The sequence below is a fragment of the Calidris pugnax genome, unplaced genomic scaffold, assembly GCF_001431845.1.
Source record: "Calidris pugnax isolate Ruff unplaced genomic scaffold, ASM143184v1 scaffold435, whole genome shotgun sequence".
Lineage (NCBI taxonomy): Eukaryota > Metazoa > Chordata > Aves > Charadriiformes > Scolopacidae > Calidris > Calidris pugnax.
This window is the reverse complement of record NW_015091240.1, coordinates 2,547,433-2,566,195: the sequence shown is the minus strand read 5'-3', so window position 1 is coordinate 2,566,195 and position 18,763 is coordinate 2,547,433. Positions and strand designations below refer to the sequence as shown.

The window sequence follows — 18,763 nt, the reverse complement described above, 5'->3', positions numbered from 1 at the left end:
GACACTGTGTCATATGTAGTTTTCTCATGGGCTAAGGATTGGACCAAGCGGTATTGTTTTGGTTGCAGCGTATTTGCAGAAAATGCCAATCCAGAGAAAAGATGTAGTTGCATGCTTTTTCCTTAACTATTGGTATTTTTCTGGGTTAATGTGCATTATGCACAACTGGGGGTATCAGGGTTGCAGTTTTGCTTGATTTTATTATGTGAATTAAAGTCCAGATCTGGTAAGACAACCTATGTGATTAGCAAAATAGTTGGTTATGCTTATTAAAGCATCAGCCTGCCAGCCCAACCCCATTTACCTTTCAATTCCCCTTTTGCCCCCCTCCTCTGCATGTCCGGCTAGGCTTTCATGGGATACTTTATCCTGCAGGTTGGAGAGCAGTGACACGCTCGTACTTACCTTCCCCATTGGTGTGTGGTCCTACACACCAGTGGTGAAATCCTGGGCACTAAGGAAATCAATGCCAGCTCCTCCGAGCCCATTGATTTCCACAGAGGCCGGGATTTCTATGCACATGAATAAGAACAGATTGTCTATTCCCTTTTTGCACATTCAAACCTATGGGTAATGGACTTGGTTTAAAAACAAGTAAACATTTTTGTTAACCAAAGGCTGCCAATGGCAGTTGATTTATAACATTATGAATATATGTGTTAGTCACCTGCATCTTTTATCTCCCAACACCCCCTGTCCTTCCTCTCCATGATTTTCTAATGGACATCCATATGTGCCCTTTATTTCTCTTTTAATCTTATTAATGATTTTTATCCCTTTAACCTCTCCACCCTGGCTAAAAAAAAGTGTAAGTTTTTTTTTAATCATCCTCTGTTTCTTGCTCTAATTCTCTTATCTTTCTTTGCATCTCCTTCCCTGCTACTTCCCTCTTAAAGAAGTCCATGAACCAGGTATGTGACTTCTGAATTCCTCTGCGTCAATCTGAAGGGTTATTGTGTGCTGGAAATTCAGTTGCACTTGGCAATTTCACAATTGGGTCATCTTCTGAATTGGGACAAAATGGAAACTTTTCAAACAAACAACAAAAAAAGGAAGGAAAGTCTTGTTTGGCAGCTATTGAAAATTAGTTTTTTTATTTAGTTGAAACAAAACATTTTGTTCCAACATTTTTTTTCCCTCTTTGTTCTATGCAAGATTTCCAAATTTTGAAATCAAAATTCTATTTGAGATGCTTCTGAAGCACTGACTTTATGGATAATATGGGATATATATGATGTAATGCAAGAACGAATCTGGAATGAGAGATTGCCATGAGGCCAAAAATGAAAAGATTTTGTTCTAGAGATGTTAATATCTATGCAACCTGTTATGATTTGAAACTTCCCATTTTTTTAACCAAAATATCAACTGAATCTACATGAGTTCTCAAATATTGAAATGTAATTGAAACTATGGTTTCTGTAGGAAAAATATACCAGTAACTCTAATATTATACTCAGGAATTCAAAACTGGTGGAAGAAAACAGATAAATATAAAATATTAATGATAAACTGTAATTTGCAGCTTCCTTACACCTTCCACCAATAATAATTTCCTCTGCTCTGTGATGTGTAATATTGAAGATAAGAGCTAACTGTTGCATGAAAAATGCAGTAACATTTTTGTAAACAAGTATTTAAATGTATAAGCTGTATTAATAGCCACTGACTGGACTTGGAGCCATCCTTATACTGCGTACGGGAATGTTATAATGTTTATTATCTGGAAAAGCAGAAACTGTACTTGCAGCGTCCTCTAAACTGTCTGTGAGAATTATTCTGTGCCATTTGGAGTAGCATTATGAAAGCAGTCACATCTCAGCAGCTGCCCACCCCAGCTCTTTCACTCTGCTGTCCACAGAGGGAGACCAGCCTCTTAGTTTAGATGAGATCAGTACTTTAGCCAGGGTTGAAGTGAGTGAGGTGAAAGCTGTCTGATTGATTTTTGCATGACTTAACACTTCAACATCCATCTGTGCGCTGCTTCTCATTTCTCTCCTGTTCTCACTGCTGCTTGTTTCACGTCCTTCTCTTCTCCTTTTAGCCATTTTCATTCTTGTCTGTTATCTGCTCCTAAGGTTTTTCTGACCTTGGTTTGCACAAGTTAAAGGTCATTTCTACCATCCCAGCTGCTTTGCCTGCCTCTGTACCTCTTTCGCTGCATATTTACTGAATTATTACTCACTACTTGAGTGTTGGTCTCAAGCTTTGACATACACAGGCTTGAAATCTGTGCAAAACACCAGGTATTAACGTAATCTGATTAACGTTAAAGCCATACCAGTCTCCCCATGTTTTCCTTTCCCTCTGTAACATAAAGTGTAACAAAAAGGAAAGTTCATAAAGAAGACATAAATATAACAAGTTTAAAAGAAGACTCTTGTGTCAGAGGAAGTTTCTTGTATCACTGTATGATTAGTTTCTCTGTTATTAATGCCGTCTTTGTCTAATGCATCTTCTAAGTCACAGCCTTGACCTACACCAAGTTCAGAGTTGTTGCTGTTGTGTGATTCTTGCTCTAATTCCTTTTTTTTTCTTCACTGACACTTTCCACCTAACTGAGCACGCGTGTGTGACATCTAAATTCCTATGTGTTAACCTGAAGCACTTCCTGTACATAGGAATTTGAAGATGTTGAAGAAAAACAGTCATGAGGAATCAATCCATGCTTACCATTCCCTAAAATTTATTTTCCCTATAGGAGGCAAATATAATTATTGTTTGTAACTGAAAAGTCACCTTCTAAGAAGCTTAGAAGAAACATTTTAATGCCCCTGAAAGCTTTTAGGGCTGGTACTGTACCGTGGCGGGGGCAGAGCTGCAGAAACACGAGCTGCTTATGCTGGCAGGCATTGACCGCAGCAGGACCCCGGCATGCAGGGTCCAGCGGTTTCTGCCCCTTTGCAGCAGAGACAAGCCCTGTGTAGACCCAAATAGTTCCAGTTCTGCAGAGCTAAGCCTCACATTTGCCAGTGAAGGATCTTAGATGATGGAGCTTCAGATACAACCACAGAGATATATCTAAAGCCTTACTTCCTTGCAGTAGCTCTCGTGTCCTCACACCTCCTCCAACAGCTACACAGGCACACGCACAGCTGAGATGTAGGTTACACTGCACACGTGCAAAACTCTTTTCTTGGGCATGTTTTCTTTAAAATGTAAGGATCACCAATGTTGTTACAATTGCCCACTCTTTATATATTTGCATGATTTAAATTGTTGCAATTCATCAACATTGAAATTCCTCTTGTCTTTCATTTCTATGGCATCCCCTCCCTGTTTGCTTCATAAACCCAATGTAATTACTCTCCTTTTCCACTCTTATTAACACTCTATCCCTATAACCTAGTCTGGAAACGATACTCCTACAACCCGATCTTACCAAAGTTTGAGGTGATCCCCTCCTGAATAACTTATTTCTAATTCTTTTATCTTCCTTTCCTATGTTTTTCCCCTGACACTTCCTACTAAATGAAGCCCCCCCTCCAGGTATGTGATTTAACTTCTAAACCCCCCAGTGTCTGTCTTCTGGGACAGTGTGCGTGGGAAATGAATACAAGGTGACAGGAGATAACAACCTCTCTTAATGATAGCTTGCAACTTGCATGACTTTGGGGTGGTTGTTTTTTTTAATTTTTCTTTTTTTTTTCTCAGTAAAATGTAATCAGCACTAAGTGGGAGCAGTCTTACCTGTTGCATGAAAATGTTACTAAAAACGAGGGCAACACGTATACTATTGTGAAGGAGTAGCTCAGCAAAAAGTGTCCTTGTGAAATGGGTTAAATTTTGCACTCTGGTAGGAGAATGAATGTTTCTTCCTATCGTGAAAGCTTTGTTTCAAAGCTTGGGGCAGAATTTGCCCATTAACTGTACACAGGGAATCTAAATAGTGTGAGATTTTGCATAATTTTCATCCCTGCTTTGCAAGATAGTCAGAAATGTGTGTATGGCTGAAAAGCAAAATCTGCCCTGCAAATCCACGTTGCTGATCAATTCTTGCTTTGCCAAAAAAACCCCAGAAGAATAAAATGTAGAGCTGCATGGGCTTTTAATGAACCTTTTCTTCCTATCAAATAATCCATTTGTAATTCTCCATTGCAAATGGATGTCAGGAACAGCTGTAGACTTATATAGACATCCCAATTGTCTTCAAGGAAGAAAATGGCCTTAGCCATAGATCTGGAAAAGAGATCTGAGCTTCTTTGGAAGTTAGCTGCACGTTGATGCAGGTATTTCAGCAGGTTTCCGAACCATTTTGCATTTATTTCAAACACGTGAAATACTGCTGTAGAAAAGGATGGATCTAATAGCACTTTGAGAGTGCTGACAATGTTCATGTGCATACTTCAAATCAGGGTAAACCTTGGTACGCTGTTCTGTCAGGTTGTGCTTTATGTCAGATAATGCTTATAGGGTTTATTTTAAGCACTGTGTTATTATTGTAAATCTGCCTGTTTCACCTGACTGAATTATTTTCCTGTCCTGTGACTTCTGTTTATATGCTATTTCAAATGTAATTAATTTATTTTATCCCAGGTTTACTTCATAACTTCGCCCCCCTCTCCCCTTTTCCTCTCTGCCCCTCCTCCCCTTTGGCTCAAAAGCTCTTTGGTGTGTGAAATAACAGGTTTCTCGTTCTCATTCTCTTATTTTCCATCGCACCTTGTTCCATGACACTTCACACCTGAAGTTCATGAGCCAGGTATGTGACATGACTTCTGATTTACTCCCTCTAGCTGCAGCACAAGTGTGGATGTGTGTCTTTGTGTGTGAGTGAGAGCTGAGAACAGGAGTCTTGGGTTGGTAGAAGAGAACAAAACAAGAGAAACAAATATTAACCACAATGATCACTTGCAGCCCTTTTCTCCTTTAATCTCCATGCTTACTACTACTTTAACCTTACAGCATTGTTAACTCCTGACAGCCTCTCCAGATACCTTTTCTCCTTGCCTTAATTCACTAATTCCTTTATTTTTCCCCCCCTTCATGCATTCCCTGGTCTCTTACTCAGGCTTCCAAGAGCTTTAAATATCTGTTCTGTTTTTTTTTTCCTATTTCCTGTCTTTCCATCACTGCTTGTACCACGACAACAGCAGAGGAAGCCCCTGAAGAAGGTATGTGACGCACCTACAAACTCTTACCCTTTTTCTCTTTCAGTGCTGGGGAAACAGTGTTAAAAACACTGACCTTGTTCAAGAGCAAAGAGAGCACGGGAGGGAAGTGGTCTCTCTGGATGGCTTTGGATGAACATGGAGAAAAAGGCTCTATGTTTGCCAAACCAAATCACCAAAAAGGTGTTTTTTCTTCTTGTTTGATCTCCGGAGAATCCGAGGTTCCCAGCATAGCAGGGAGAGAGTGGGGAAAGTTGCTTTTAGGAGAACAGTACTGGTTGTGGATTGACTACTGTGCTTCTTCTCTTTTGTTTTTATCCTTCAACCTACAGCTGATGAAGGCGGCGAATACTATGATGGTAGCTCAGTGTTGTCTTAGGACAACAACATCATCTTTCTAACATCTCATTCTTTTTTTTTTTCTGCATTTGCTTTTGTTCCTCACCTGATTTTGAACTCAGGAACTGGGCCAAAACATCTCTGCCGCAAAGAATTGCTTACTGCACGTATCCAATCACCCTTGGGGAGTCACTGTTGTATTGAGAAGGCTGTACATTCTCATTAGAATATTAGATGGCGAAAACCAAGTTCTAGAAGCTTGCTCTGGACTTGTCTTTTAGCTAGAACCTGTTGTGTCATACCTCTCATCAGCAAACCTTCTCTATCCCTCAAAAATCAGGAAAGCACCTCTTAAATCACAGTGACATACTTGAAATAGAGCTGAGCTCCACATAGACGTGCCTTCCTCACCCAACCTTTAGAAGGTCATGGTCTCCAGGCCTGCCTATATAGATATTTAAGCTTCTGCTCCAGCCAAGCATTTAAAATTTTGGTAAACATCAAGCATGTGAATAAGTTTATTCATACTGGAGGGGCAGGCCATTGGCTTAAGATAGTCTTTGTAGTCTTTGGTTAAGTGGGTGCTTTAGCACATGGATGGGAACAAAACTAATGTAAAAACCACCAAATCTAAATGTATTCAGAGTCAGTTTTGGCTCTCCTATGAGGGCAAGATAACTTAAGGCCCTTGGGCCAAATTCAAAACCAGTTTAAATGTACAGAAAGACCCTCTGACTGCCACAACCCATAGAACACCTGGCTAGCTCTTTCCAAAGATAAAGCCCAGTGCCACTTGAACCCACCCTGCATTTTCTGTTTCCTTGTTTTGTTTTTTGTAGATTTTTCTTTTGTTCGTTTGTTTTAATTTTCTTGCTCACTTTTCAGGCTTTTTTCTTATTTAGGGAAATACCCTGAGGACCTTTCTGATCCCCTTTCTCTCCCTTTTCACTCTCTTTCCTTTTACTTTTAATAGCATATTGATTTTTGTTTTTCAAGGACAGACTGTGAGTTAGAGATGATGCTTCTGAGAAGTGGGATTAAGGGAGGGTGTTTAGGGATTTCTGAATGAACTAATGGCAGTTCAGATGGATTCACAGAAAGGAGGAGCACTGTGTGAATATCTCATAGACTGGGCAGGAGGAAGTGAGGTTATGTTTATAGTGGTGTGCACTCTCCCTGCACTAACCTTTTTGGAAACCAGAAACTCAGAGACTCTCTCATCACCAGGGCAGTGAATTTGGATTTCCAGTGGTTCTTGCCTTCTTCGGCAGGGTTTTATGTGGGGATTTCATAGCAGCCCCATGGTTCATGGGCAGAGTGACCAGAATGTCACTCAAAATCCACCACAGGAACAGGAATTTGCTATGACAATTCCTGCTTGTCAACAAATTTTGGCCCAGTTCCTCGACTTGGTGTCTTGAAAGAAGATGCATTTCAAAATAAATCACATCCCTGGACTGCTTTTGGTGCATAGAGTATGGACTATGCTGGGTCATGCACTGCAAAAGACAGATTTATTACTGTTAATTTTCTAATAAGGCCTTCTATTTCCTTATTATACCCTTCTCTGGTTTTCTGGAGGTACCTTTAAATATTTTAACTACAGTATCTTATTCCAAGAACAAGTAACCTTAATTTTTATTTTTATTTTTACAATTGTTTGTTGGTTTAATGAAGTTTAAAGTACCAATTTGGTGGCAGCTGAAACAAAATTCACAGTGTCGTTGACAGACAGGTGTTGATCCTGGCAACCAAGGTCAACAAACAAAACCAGTCATTCACTATCTACTTTTTCCCCTCCCTTTCTATAAAATGTTACTAGCTGGTAGCTTTAAGCTAAACAGGGACGTTTGTGAAAATTATCTGTGTATGTCATGAGGGAAGGAAATCCTGTGTGAATAAAATCCCTCCTAGACTGGTTAATTGTGAATACTTTTCCTCTCTCCAGATAAAAAAAACCCAAAATTAATCTAATGGGTTAAGAAGCTCACTGGCTATTTGAAAAGCAAAACAACTTGAAAAATAACTGGAGAAATACAGAAGTACACTGTATCCTAATGGTATTTTTCTTCAGGAATGATTTGTGGCTTCCTTTAAACAAATGCTCTAAAACACTTTTATAATTACATGCTGTTTATTTTATTAGCATTGCTTTAGCATCTCAAGGCCTCAACTGAGATGTTTTGGGAGGCAGTGTTCTTGAAGTAAATGAGAAAAGTCTACCCCCCAAATTTCATTACTGAAATTGGGAGGGTAAAGTGTGAGAGAAAGGAAAGTTTTGTTTCTGATCTCTTACATCTTTTCTTGTAATGACCTCAATAACCCATTTTCAGCCACTTCCTCATTTTTTATTATCCAACATCTTTGTAACTGATGTCTCCACTAAATATTTTCCAGTATCAGTTTTTGCTATGTTTTCCTCTGAAGATGGTTCATTTATTTCATCCGACTTTGTTCCATTTGCTCTTCTCAAGTTCCTCCATCAGTCACAAAACAGCTGGATGCAAATAAGCATTTAAAAAAATATAATATGCTTTCTGTATCTTGATATGGCTATCAGGGTTTGTGCACCCCGACTGAAGGAGGCTGGTTTTACTTTTACTTGATAAAGCTGGTTGTTTTTACCAGATTCAATAGGCTGTGAGCTTTTTACCTCAGTTCCTCTCACCAAAGCAACACAGGGAGATTCTTGTACTGCAGTATCCAGCAGCATCCCTGAAAGATCAAACGTAGCGTGTGGTTATGAAAGTCAACCTGGGTCCCTCTGAGACTGGGCCAGAAAAAACACATAGGTTTAACTTCCGTTTGTGAGATTAACAGTGCTGAACTTACAGGCATTACACTGGAGTTAATAACTAAAGTTTAAAAAGCATAGCAGGGAGGGGAATTGATCACAAGCACAAATGTTAAACAAGTAACTCATAAGACAGCACGTTTCTGTGCTGGGAGAGCCAGGGAAAGGTCACTTGTTGTAGGGGAACACTTCTGACTGCCAGAGGGCCCAAGCTGACAGTCTCTGTGATGGTTTAGCCTGCCTATCAGAGCATTACACCTCTCCTGGAGATGCAAAGATCATTCCCATTAACACCCATGGGAATTTTGCATGTAGCTCAGCAGGAGAGGATGCTCGCTAAGAGAGGATGGCCTGTCCAAGCTGGGTTTGAGGAGCACCATGCAGTGCAGAAGAAGCTTATACTTATCTTCTCCACAGCACCAAGGTATCTCGGGGACACGTGCTCTAAGCTATCTTGGGAGTCAATGAACCTGGAGAAAATGTGTCATGAAGCTTTTCCTCTCCTGGCCTCCATGTGAGGCATTTGAGCAAAATTGGCAAAGCCTAGTTATCATTGACATGACTTTGAATTCAAGTTATCTTTAGCAAAAGAAGTGCTGATTGAAAAAGGAAACATTTTTTTCTATCCTCCAGCCCAGCTGTCCTCCTTAGAGCTTTGGTCAGGATGGTTTGAGAAAAATAATTTAGTATTTACATGAAACCATTGCCTTCCAGATGCTACGTTTGGGACTTTTATACAGTCTCTTGTTTCTTTTCTCCCAAATTCTGTTTCAAGGGTAAAACCAGATTCACTCATAGGAAAATGGGTGTGTGAGTGTGTGTATTTCTTTTGGAAGTGCTTGAGATTTAACCAGTTTCTCTGGGATGTTTCCCCTAAGATTAAAGTTCCCCTCTTTTTACTTTAGCAGCTGGCATGATGTCTGTTGTTCTAACTGTTCTCCCTCTTTTTCCCTTCCTGTTTTGCTCCATGTTTCTAAATACAGAGGAGAAGCCCAGAATAAAGTAAGTATGAGTGGCAGGGGATCAAAACCCTGGGATAATTCTTCTGACCTAGCAGAAGCCTTTAGATTGTCTATTAGGCAAATGGGCGCTAGAAGCCATTACCCCTTGTGCAACATCCAGCTCTTCCTGCATGCCATTCCAGGATGTCTGCTTCTGCCAGAGGATACCTTAGCAGTAGTTACTGGCCAGTTACTTAAGACCAGTTCCTGATAGAGTCAAAGGACTTGTGAACTGTCCAAGACACAGTTATCTCACAGTACCTCAAGATACAGATGGCTCAACACTAAATCCTTTGTGGAGAAGCTTCAGCTGGGAAACTACCCATCCAGGATTGCTGACAGTAGGAAGGATGGCAAAGATTGGTCTGGGCTGATTTGAGCTTAACTAAGGTTTCCTATGCACCTTCTGGCTCTGGGACCCAGCACCTTCCCTTCCCACTCCACCAGCTGCCCAGAAAGGAGCATGTCTCCCAAAACATATCTCAGCTGTGGCCTTGAGATGCTAAAGCAACGCTAATAAAATAAACATGGGCCAATGTCTTTCTGTGTGGCAGGGAATGACCTTAGGCTTTGGGAATGAAAAGGTTTTTTAAGGGTAACTCCCTGCCCTGCATGACCTTCCACAAAGGACAAAGATCCTTAGTGCTATTCTGGAGTAGTTTTCCATTGACTTGCTGTTTCACCCCTCTGTATCTCCATCAACATTTCTCCTTGTCAGCATCATTCCTGAGGGCAGGGCAGGGTAGGGCAGGGCAGGATGTGATATTTAAAAAGCTGCCTGCTCTTTGAGATGAAAATCTGGTGGGTTTTTTTTTTTTTCTTTTTGACTCTTTGCAGACTAACTGCTCCTAAGATACCGGAGGGTGAGAAAGTAGATTTTGATGTAAGTATTCCTGAGACTGATTGTGTTTGTCTGTCTGTATTTGAGCCATACACGTGTCCAAACCCCCATCCCATAACTCCTCCTGTACTGGATACTGCTGAGGATAAAGTCAAGGACAAAAGTATGGATGCTTTGCTGCCTCTTTTTAGTGAAAGGCTCTGCTCAAGTAAAATGACTTGATTAAAATATTAATTCATGTGTGTGGTTTTTGGTTTTTTTTTTTTTTTTTTTTCCCCTCCTTGAATCTTTGAAGCCAATCTATGAAGAAAGGAAAAATAAGAGTTTAGGAGCTCTCAGATCCCCTGTCCCATTGCTGTAAATGGTTTGAAAGTTGCATGTTGAAATAAAGCAGGCTGTTCCCTTCTGGGCCCCTGACTGTCACCTGGATGAGTCTCTGACCTGCATCAACAGCCACTTAAGCTATTCCCATGGATTTCCACCAATACCTGCAGACATTTTCTGCTTTGTTTTTTCTGTGTAGGAAGTGTGCTGGGAATGTCCACAGCATGTTTCTAGAGCACTATGGGCTGGCTTAACGCATTTTCTTGCTCTTCTAGGACATCCAAAAGAAAAGGCAGAACAAAGACCTGATTGAACTGCAGGCCTTGATTGACAGCCACTTTGAAGCCAGAAGAAAGGAAGAGGAAGAGCTGGTTGCCCTCAAGGAGAGGATTGTGAGTCCTTGTACTGCCATTTTCCTGTACTAGATTGAGATATCTGCTGTAGATGAGAAGTTGAATCCATCAGTCCACTGCCAGAGCTTGGCAGAAAGCTGTATTGCCATGTACAGAAGGGACTGCTCAAGTCATCACCAAATAGTTTCTTCCCACGTCTGTTCCCTCTCTCAGTTTTATGTCTGGGAATTGTACGCGAGACCCTTCTGCATGTTCTGGCAAGGGAGCAGGAGGCTCACTCTCTATGAACCAAAGCTATCAGTGAGGGATGTAACACTGGAGGTAGATAAAGCCACAGTGATGACTGAATGCCACTGATTCTTGCAGGAGAAGCGCAGAGCTGAAAGAGCAGAGCAGCAGAGAATCCGGGCTGAGAAGGAGAAGGAGCGTCAGGCAAGACTTGCGGTAAGTGTCTTTGCATCTCTCTCCTTGTCTCAGCATCAAATTTCAGGGAGATCTCCAGAGAGAGCAAAAAACCTACAGATTCTGCCTGTCTCAGTCCAGAGAAGAAATAATCACTCTCTTAAAGCAAGGGCAGGAAACAGGAGTTGCCAATTCTCATCAACATGCTTAACTGATCACGTTTCTTGGAGTGACACTGCCTGTTAGGGAAGCTGTGAGTCTCCCCTGGATTAACTTGTTTCTATGTGTCTCACTCCACAGGAGGAAAAGGCACGGAGAGAGGAAGAAGATGCCAAGAGAAAGGCTGAGGATGATCTCAAGAAGAAGAAGGCTCTGTCCTCCATGGGTGCCACATACAGCAGCTATCTGGCTAAGGTAAAAAGCATGGATTGGTGGAATAAATATTGAAGTGTTAAACCACAGGGTTCTGTTCCCACGACTGGGAACAGTCATTATTACAAGTTGAGAAAACAGCTCACCTTTCCTTCATCTGATCCCTAGCAGCTTGTCTTACATGCTCTGTCACTGAAATAATTTCATTCAGTCTGAATGTCTGCAAGCTGACACTTATTGATGTTCTGAAAATAGGCTGATCAGAAGAGAGGGAAGAAGCAAACAGCTAGAGAGACAAAGAAGAAGGTCCTGGCAGAGAGGCGCAAGCCCTTGAACATTGACCATCTTAACGAAGACAAGCTGAGGTGACATGCTCATCCTGACCTACTGAATATAATCCACTGATATTTGGTTTTAGTGTCCCCGAGTCTTCTCTAGTGAAAAAATAAGGTAGAGGAGGGGACCTTCATTGAAATTCATCATGGGACAGTGTTAAGTTGTGCCCTTCCTTGATCTGGAGAGTGGAGGGGAAACGGGGATATGGGGAATTGTTGAAATAGCCATCTAGCCACGCTCCTGGCATACCTCCATTAGCCTCTCTTGCTAATTAGGATTAGTCATTTATGAGACTAGGTACAAATTTTAAACCCAGCTCTAGGTGTAGTTGAACCAACCTACAGACTGGTATCTGTAACATTCCCAGAGGTGAGTTGAAGTGGTAAGGTATGAGTATGGGTCTCCACGGAGGCTGGAAGCTTGGGAGCTAAGTGCTCTGGTGCAGAGCAGTCATCAGATGATAGTCTGGACTCCACACATTGGAACTTATGCATGATTGAGAGATGAGGTTGGCTTACTTCAGCCCTGAAACAGATAAGATTGTGCAATGGCAGCTGCTCTGCTCATCTGGGTGGCCTTCAGAGTCCTCCTTCCTTCTTGTCTGTTTCCCCTGGACTTTTTTCTTTCATTAAGGGTTTGGGGGGAAATTAAATCTATAGGAAGTATGTTAGTGTGTGACACATGCAAGAGTACAAGTCTAAAGGTTCTCTGGTGGGAAGGTGAGAAAAATGTGACCTTGAAAATGGTGAGTAGCTTTCAGAGGATGGAAAGGGTTTTCAGGAAGATGTGTGAACTGCATAAATCAAATGTAAAAAGCCTCTTTACTAATGATATGAAAACGGTAGAAAATATATGATTGATGTGTTTCTCCCAATTTCCTTTCCCCATAAACACACAGGGACAAGGCCAAGGAACTGTGGGACTGGTTATACCAGCTGGAGACGGAAAAGTATGACTTTACAGAGCAGATCAAGAGGAAAAAATACGAGGTGAGTTGAGCAGCCATTTTGCTAACGGCACTGGGTCCAAAATGTAAAAATCTCTGTGGCAAAAGCCACGTGGAGACATCATTTGTGTCTCCAATGCCCTTTTGCAATATTTAAGCAGCAAGACACTTGGTACTGCATTCCCCTAACATACATTCTTGGACTGGTTTTCACATTTTAGGCTGAAATTGAATAGACCACTCTCAAGGTTTTCAGTTTCCCATGGAAAGGCAATCCCAATAGAAAATGGACTCTCCACCCTCTTCCCAAATACATCTTGTTCATATCTTGTTTATTTAGCTTGACCAATCAGTAACTCAATTCACACATCTCCATTGCAAAGTAATACTTTTAAACCCATCTTTGATTTCACACTTGAACGTTGTAAGTTTTATTCCCATCCCAGACAGATTCCCTGTGGACTGAGCTCTCTGGAGTCACTGAAAACTGTCTCCAGATAGGAGCATCTGCCTGAAGTGTCATATGGTAACAGAAAATGAATGTGTTTCTTTCACAGTCACAGGACAGGGCCGCACTTACCTATGTCAAGTTCTAGTGGCTGAGAAATCCTACTGGATTTCTCTCTGTCTTGCTCTCCTTTTAATTCCCAATCACACAGACACATGCTGACAGGGAATGAGCAACACCAATGTAACTATCTCAATCTCTCTTAGATTTTAACAATGCGTTGCAGGCTGCAGGAGCTTTCCAAGTTGTAAGTACGATGAACTTGCCTGTGTAACAGCAGCAGCAAAGGCTACGAAATGCATGAGCCTGCCGCATGGTCAGAGGCCAGGTGCCAGACAGAAACTGGCACCTGGCTCCAAATGCAGAGAGAAAAGAGAAAACTGGATCTTGTGTCTCTCCCTTTACTTCCTTTTTCTCTCCCCTTCCATTCTTTGAAAAGAGATGAAGCAGTAATTTAGGAAAAGTCAGGGTCCATCAGGGATGTGGCTAAAGAACAGAGCATGCAACCCACTCAGACCATTTCTAAAATAATCCCCTATTCAAACCTCTGGTATTACACGTGTGGGCGAGTCACGATGATGCATCTGGGATACATGCAGAAGCTCAGGGATGCATGTGTGTAATAGCTTGGAAGGATTCTCCACCTTGTGGCCACACGCTTATCCAGATCCAAAATATTGGAGGGCTGGCTTAAGGACAACAGGTCAGCTGGGTGTAGAGGAACAGGAATTAAGGCAGTGTCAGGGGACACGTATATGCTGTGGTAATGAAACCTCTGCATAAACAAGACATGGGTGGCTGCTGATGAAAAGCAAGGAGAGGAAGTACAAAGAATGAGCAAAACAGAAGAAAAATGCACAATAAACGGGAAAGGAAAAGCTGAAGACAAAAGGGAAAATTATAGCAGGGAAAAAAATGAGGAGAAAGGTAAGTGAAAACAGCAAAGGGAATGAAGGAGACACAACCAAGGATGCAAGGGAGAGACAAAGGAAGGAACTGGGACAGACAGGAGCAGAGCTGTTCTTTAGCTCTAGTGTCTGTTGCTCTTGGTGCTTCATTGGAGAGTGAATGTTATAGTCACCATCACAAGGTTATCAGTGAAGGTAAGTCTTAAGTCCTTGGGTCAAACTGAAGACAGCTGGTTCTCCTCAACACTTGGGAAAAAAGCTCAGTTGCAAAAAACAATATAAACCTCTGCTGCAGATATTAAAACTTCCATGAGTAAGTACAAAAGCAACTGATCTGCTGATCTCTCCTCCTTTGTGTTGTCCTGTTCCCGCAAATGTTTCAGTCTCTTATTCTGTTTCTGTTTGCCATGGAAAGACACTGAGCCAGGAAATCCCCGTTGTTGGGCCAACATGAATGTATAACTTTTTTTTTCATTTTGCATGTGGGAAATGTTATGTGCCACTTAAAATATTCACTCTTGGGTCATCAGTTCTTGGACCTGCAGAGCCAGTGGAGAACACTGAATTATAACAAAAGCAGAAGCAAAACATTTGTCTTGGCAAGTGCATTTTTCCAACCCCAGGAAAACTAGGTAGAACCTTGACTCGGTTACAAATGAGAAGGTGAAGTGACAAAAGAGGGTTCTCTATCACACCCTAGTTTCTGTGGGCTTTTCCAGTACCTGAGCTGGAAGAGTCACAGGATTTCAGTAGTGAGTCCAGGGCTATGGGCCAGGACTGAGGTGCTAAGGCAGGCCATAAGATGCTCATCCTGTGCAAGGTAGGTGTTTGCTTTCCAGTGTGTCAGGTCAAAATATGCAGCTTACCTATGGCTAAACAAAGAGATGCTCTGTCTTTTAGGACAGACTCTCTAGTGACCTGCAGGCATCTACAGAGCTTGGGAAGGTGTTCAGAGCCTCAACTCCAATGTTTACCTCCGTGGTTGCTCAAGCTCTCCTTGAATATTTTCTTCTTCAGCCCCTTTAAAAGTTAACTTATCTTATGAGATGAGTGGCTGGGAAGGTGGTGATTGCTGCAAGCTCCTCCCCTCCTGCTCTCCCAACAAACAAAGGTCCTTCAGCAGAATGTGTGACCATTCTTGAGGTCCCTATCCAAAATTTACTAAAGCTCTTACAGCTTATATACTTCTGAATGTGTAGCGGTAGGGGAAGAGTGAGAAGGTGGGGTTTGACACATACAAGTGGATGGGGCCATGCAAGAGCTTTCCAGCTGGCCAGGGGGATGTTCATTCTGGTTCACTTGCCTGCCACGTGAGTTCATAGGAGATTAATTTGTATACATAGGAGCTCTTCTAATAAGGGTTATAAAATTCTAGTTCTTCTTTCCCTTGACGTATGAAATGGGCTTGCAGATTTATTGCCAAGGAGCAACATTTCTCTCCTTCAAGCAAGGTTGAGCTTTTATTTCAAAGGAAGTATTAATCCCAACCAGAGGCACCTGCTTCCAGCACTTCAGCAGGTAAAACTCCCCTCTCTGTGAGGGAACAAGGTTTCTTTATCTCTAAAAACCCTCGTCATGTATGTTGTTTGCAGATTGTCACCCTCAGGAACCGGATTGATCAGGCTCAGAAGCAGTAAGTACCTATATCCCCTTCCAAGCTCCTGGCTTGGGGATATCTTCTCAGTGTTCAAAGTGGTCGCTTCAGCCTCAACACCAACATTTTCTTGTTGCAATGAAATGAGGCTAGGGATGGAAGGGCAACTCCCACCCTGCCTTACATTGAGAAAATGAAGGGGAACCTGAAGTGAACGTAACAGCTAACAAGAAAAAAAATCATGTTTCTTCACACCATGTCCAAAAAAATTCCATCTGCTTATTTTGGGGGTTTTCAAACACCTGACTGAGGTGCTTTGAATACTTGAGGGAATACAACCCTTGTTTATGGAGAGTAAACAAGTGGTTGCTAAGATTGTAAGGAATGGTGTGTAACAAGACTAACATCATGGGATTACTGTTGTGAGTTCTTTTCACTCATCATCTCTCTCCCACTTTCCTTCCTCACAAGACTTCTATTTCATTAGATTTTTTGAGTCTTTATATCTTAAACTATACTAGGTGAACCTATGAGATACCAGAGCTAGAGAAAGCCTGGGGCCTAGGGCATGTAGAAAACTAGTAGACACAAAGAAGGAACTGCAGGAAAGCAAGGGATAAGAGCTCTGAAGTGGTGGGATTTGATCTTCACTGTGTTTCTGTAGCTTCTTAGAAAAGTCATGTTAGGAATGAAGTGGTGGTCTTTGGTGTCATCTTTGGGTGACAGCAGTGACTAAAGACTGCCTTCCCACTTCCTCAAGCCACCCTGCCTTATCAGATGAATGTAACACTGGGGGCTCAGTTGTCCGTAGACGCCAAACATAAGGCTTGACCTTCCCGTGGTATTTTCTGTACAGAGCTGTAGGCTGAAAAACCTCAGTAGAATGCACAGCTGCAGAAGAATGCCATGGTTTGTCTGGGTGTTGCTGCTCTTCTGAGGGGCACTACCACACCACCCACATCAGGCAGTACCACTACTGCATGCTTGTTCCCCCAAAAGGCATGGCACTCTCTCAGGACAGCATTTGAAAATGTTGCACCGAGAAGCCCACAGCTCGTGTGATTTCTGTGCACTTAAATTTCTACCCACACTGGATTTTATCATTCCAAAGCAGTGTCTGCTAATGTGTTATACAAGGATCAAGTGATCCTTTTGCTTCAGACTTTACTAAGTCTCCTTAAGCACACTCTAAAGGTTAGGCATAACATCAAACATCACAGGCGCTTATGGAGATAAAAGGACTCTGCCTTCGTTTGAGGAGCTATGCAGCTCCTACACTTGTGGAAAGGCTGGCAAAAGGGACACTGGGATGAATTTAAGATAAGCAGAAAACGCTCTGCTCTCTCTCATGTAAAAGATCAATTTTTTCAAATAGACCAAGCCTAACTTGGTCAAAAGGTAAAGTATCCACTCTGTGTACGTCTGTGTCGCTGTGCTACTTATTTCTGTAAATATGGCTAGTGCTCTTGAACCAATCCATGGGACAGCAACACAAAAATCTCCCCAGATGTGTCGTCCACATTTTTTTTCTGCTCCCTGGAGGAACCAGTGGTTCTGAAGAAGGTCTCTCTGTTGACAGCAAGACCCCACCACCTTGTGCTTGTCCCCCAACTCCATGCTCTGCCATGTCAAATAGCTGCCCCCAGTTTGCATGTGCTTTGGTTCAAGAAGCAGCCTCATCATCACGTGTGTGAGATGGAAAGGTTTGGTGGTGCGCCGAGCCCCAAACACCAAGGTACTGCCTAGGGGAGCCGGTGCAGAATCTAACCCAACTAACTTCATGCCTGGCCCTTCTCTGACTCCAGGCGTGCCTGCTTCTCCGTCAGAAGGTAAGTGGCTTGCATGCAGGCTTGCCCTTCTGTGTGCAAGAAGATACTATTTGCAGAGTTTGCCTCAGGTGCTTTGTGTGGGGAGTGTAGCTGGACTGCTCCCACACACACTGCAAGCAAGACGGGGATATTGATACGAGGGGAGGCCTAAACAGTTGTTTGAACTGTTTTGGAGGCTCTTGCTCTTGCGATATAAGACAGAACCCACTCTGCCTTCGCTAGAGCAAAGCAATTCATAGTTGTATTTAAATTACTTCTCAGCTTTTTGTCTCCACTACGAGATGACTAGACCATCTGGGGCATTTGACCAGAGGTCCCTGATAATGAACAAATTTTCACCAGAAACAGCTCTAAATCCTAAAATCCAGATCATAGCAGATTTGAATTCAGGAAACATCAAGTCTGGGGCTGGACAGGTCTGTAATTTACTTTCGAGACCACATGGACTTCTGTCCTGATAATGCAGGAATCTGGAAGGGTCCACCTCTTTCAGGCATGCACATCCTGGCCTTTCACTAAGAACCTGAGGTATTTCCTTCCACAATATCAACAATATTTTTCTCAGGATGTGCTCTATGGCAGATATGCCCAACATGTGAGAAGTGAAAGCAGCTCAATCTGAGAGTCAGAAATGTGCAGTGCTTACAGAGCCCCACCACTTCCATCACGCTGACATGTTTTCCTTTCCTTTTGCATTGTAGCAGCAAGAAGGCAGGAGCCAAGGGCAAGGTTGGCGGGCGCTGGAAGTAAAGAACCAGGCAGGATGGCCCTTAGCGGTGTGCAGAAACCCTGCTGGTCTCCTCTTTCTTTCTTCACCAATCACTTGTGCTCCCACGCCTCAACGATAACAAAAATCGCAACATCAGCCTGGGTTGGCTATTGCTGCTGCTTTTCTTTTTCTTCCTGGAGGGGTCTGGTGGCTTCCTCAGTCAAAAGGAAGCAGGTTCCTTGTGAAACTTGGATGACTCCTTGCTGGCATCTTCAATTCTTGCTAAGCATGTCCTTTATCCTCCTGATACCAGCCCTATGCTGTCCTGTAGATTGCTGTGTACAAATCTCTGGATTTTGTAAATAAAGTGCGACCAGTACCTACTCCAAATGACAA

General features: G+C 42.4%; 1 protein-coding gene across 26 annotated transcripts in view; it reads left to right on the top strand.

Annotated features, from left to right (window-relative positions):
• The window catches only part of TNNT3 (troponin T type 3 (skeletal, fast)), a 30,912-nt gene extending 12,149 nt beyond the window's left edge, over positions 1 to 18,763 (top strand). For 7 of the 26 annotated variants that reach the window (XM_014960025.1, XM_014960021.1, XM_014960024.1 and 4 more), the window contains 12 exons: positions 897 to 911; positions 4,691 to 4,702; positions 5,094 to 5,114; positions 9,228 to 9,246; positions 10,083 to 10,128; positions 10,686 to 10,802; positions 11,130 to 11,207; positions 11,466 to 11,579; positions 11,793 to 11,902; positions 12,772 to 12,862; positions 15,828 to 15,868; positions 18,360 to 18,763. In XM_014960025.1, the coding sequence (XP_014815511.1) occupies positions 897 to 911; positions 4,691 to 4,702; positions 5,094 to 5,114; positions 9,228 to 9,246; positions 10,083 to 10,128; positions 10,686 to 10,802; positions 11,130 to 11,207; positions 11,466 to 11,579; positions 11,793 to 11,902; positions 12,772 to 12,862; positions 15,828 to 15,868; positions 18,360 to 18,408 (713 nt within the window). In that variant the 3' untranslated portion in view covers positions 18,409 to 18,763. Of the gene's footprint in view, positions 1 to 896; positions 912 to 3,477; positions 3,490 to 4,690; positions 4,703 to 5,093; positions 5,115 to 9,227; positions 9,247 to 10,082; positions 10,129 to 10,685; positions 10,803 to 11,129; positions 11,208 to 11,465; positions 11,580 to 11,792; positions 11,903 to 12,771; positions 12,863 to 13,533; positions 13,575 to 15,827; positions 15,869 to 18,359 lie in introns of all 26 variants that reach the window. The other 19 variants (XM_014960047.1, XM_014960046.1, XM_014960043.1 and 16 more) reach the window with 11 other exon arrangements.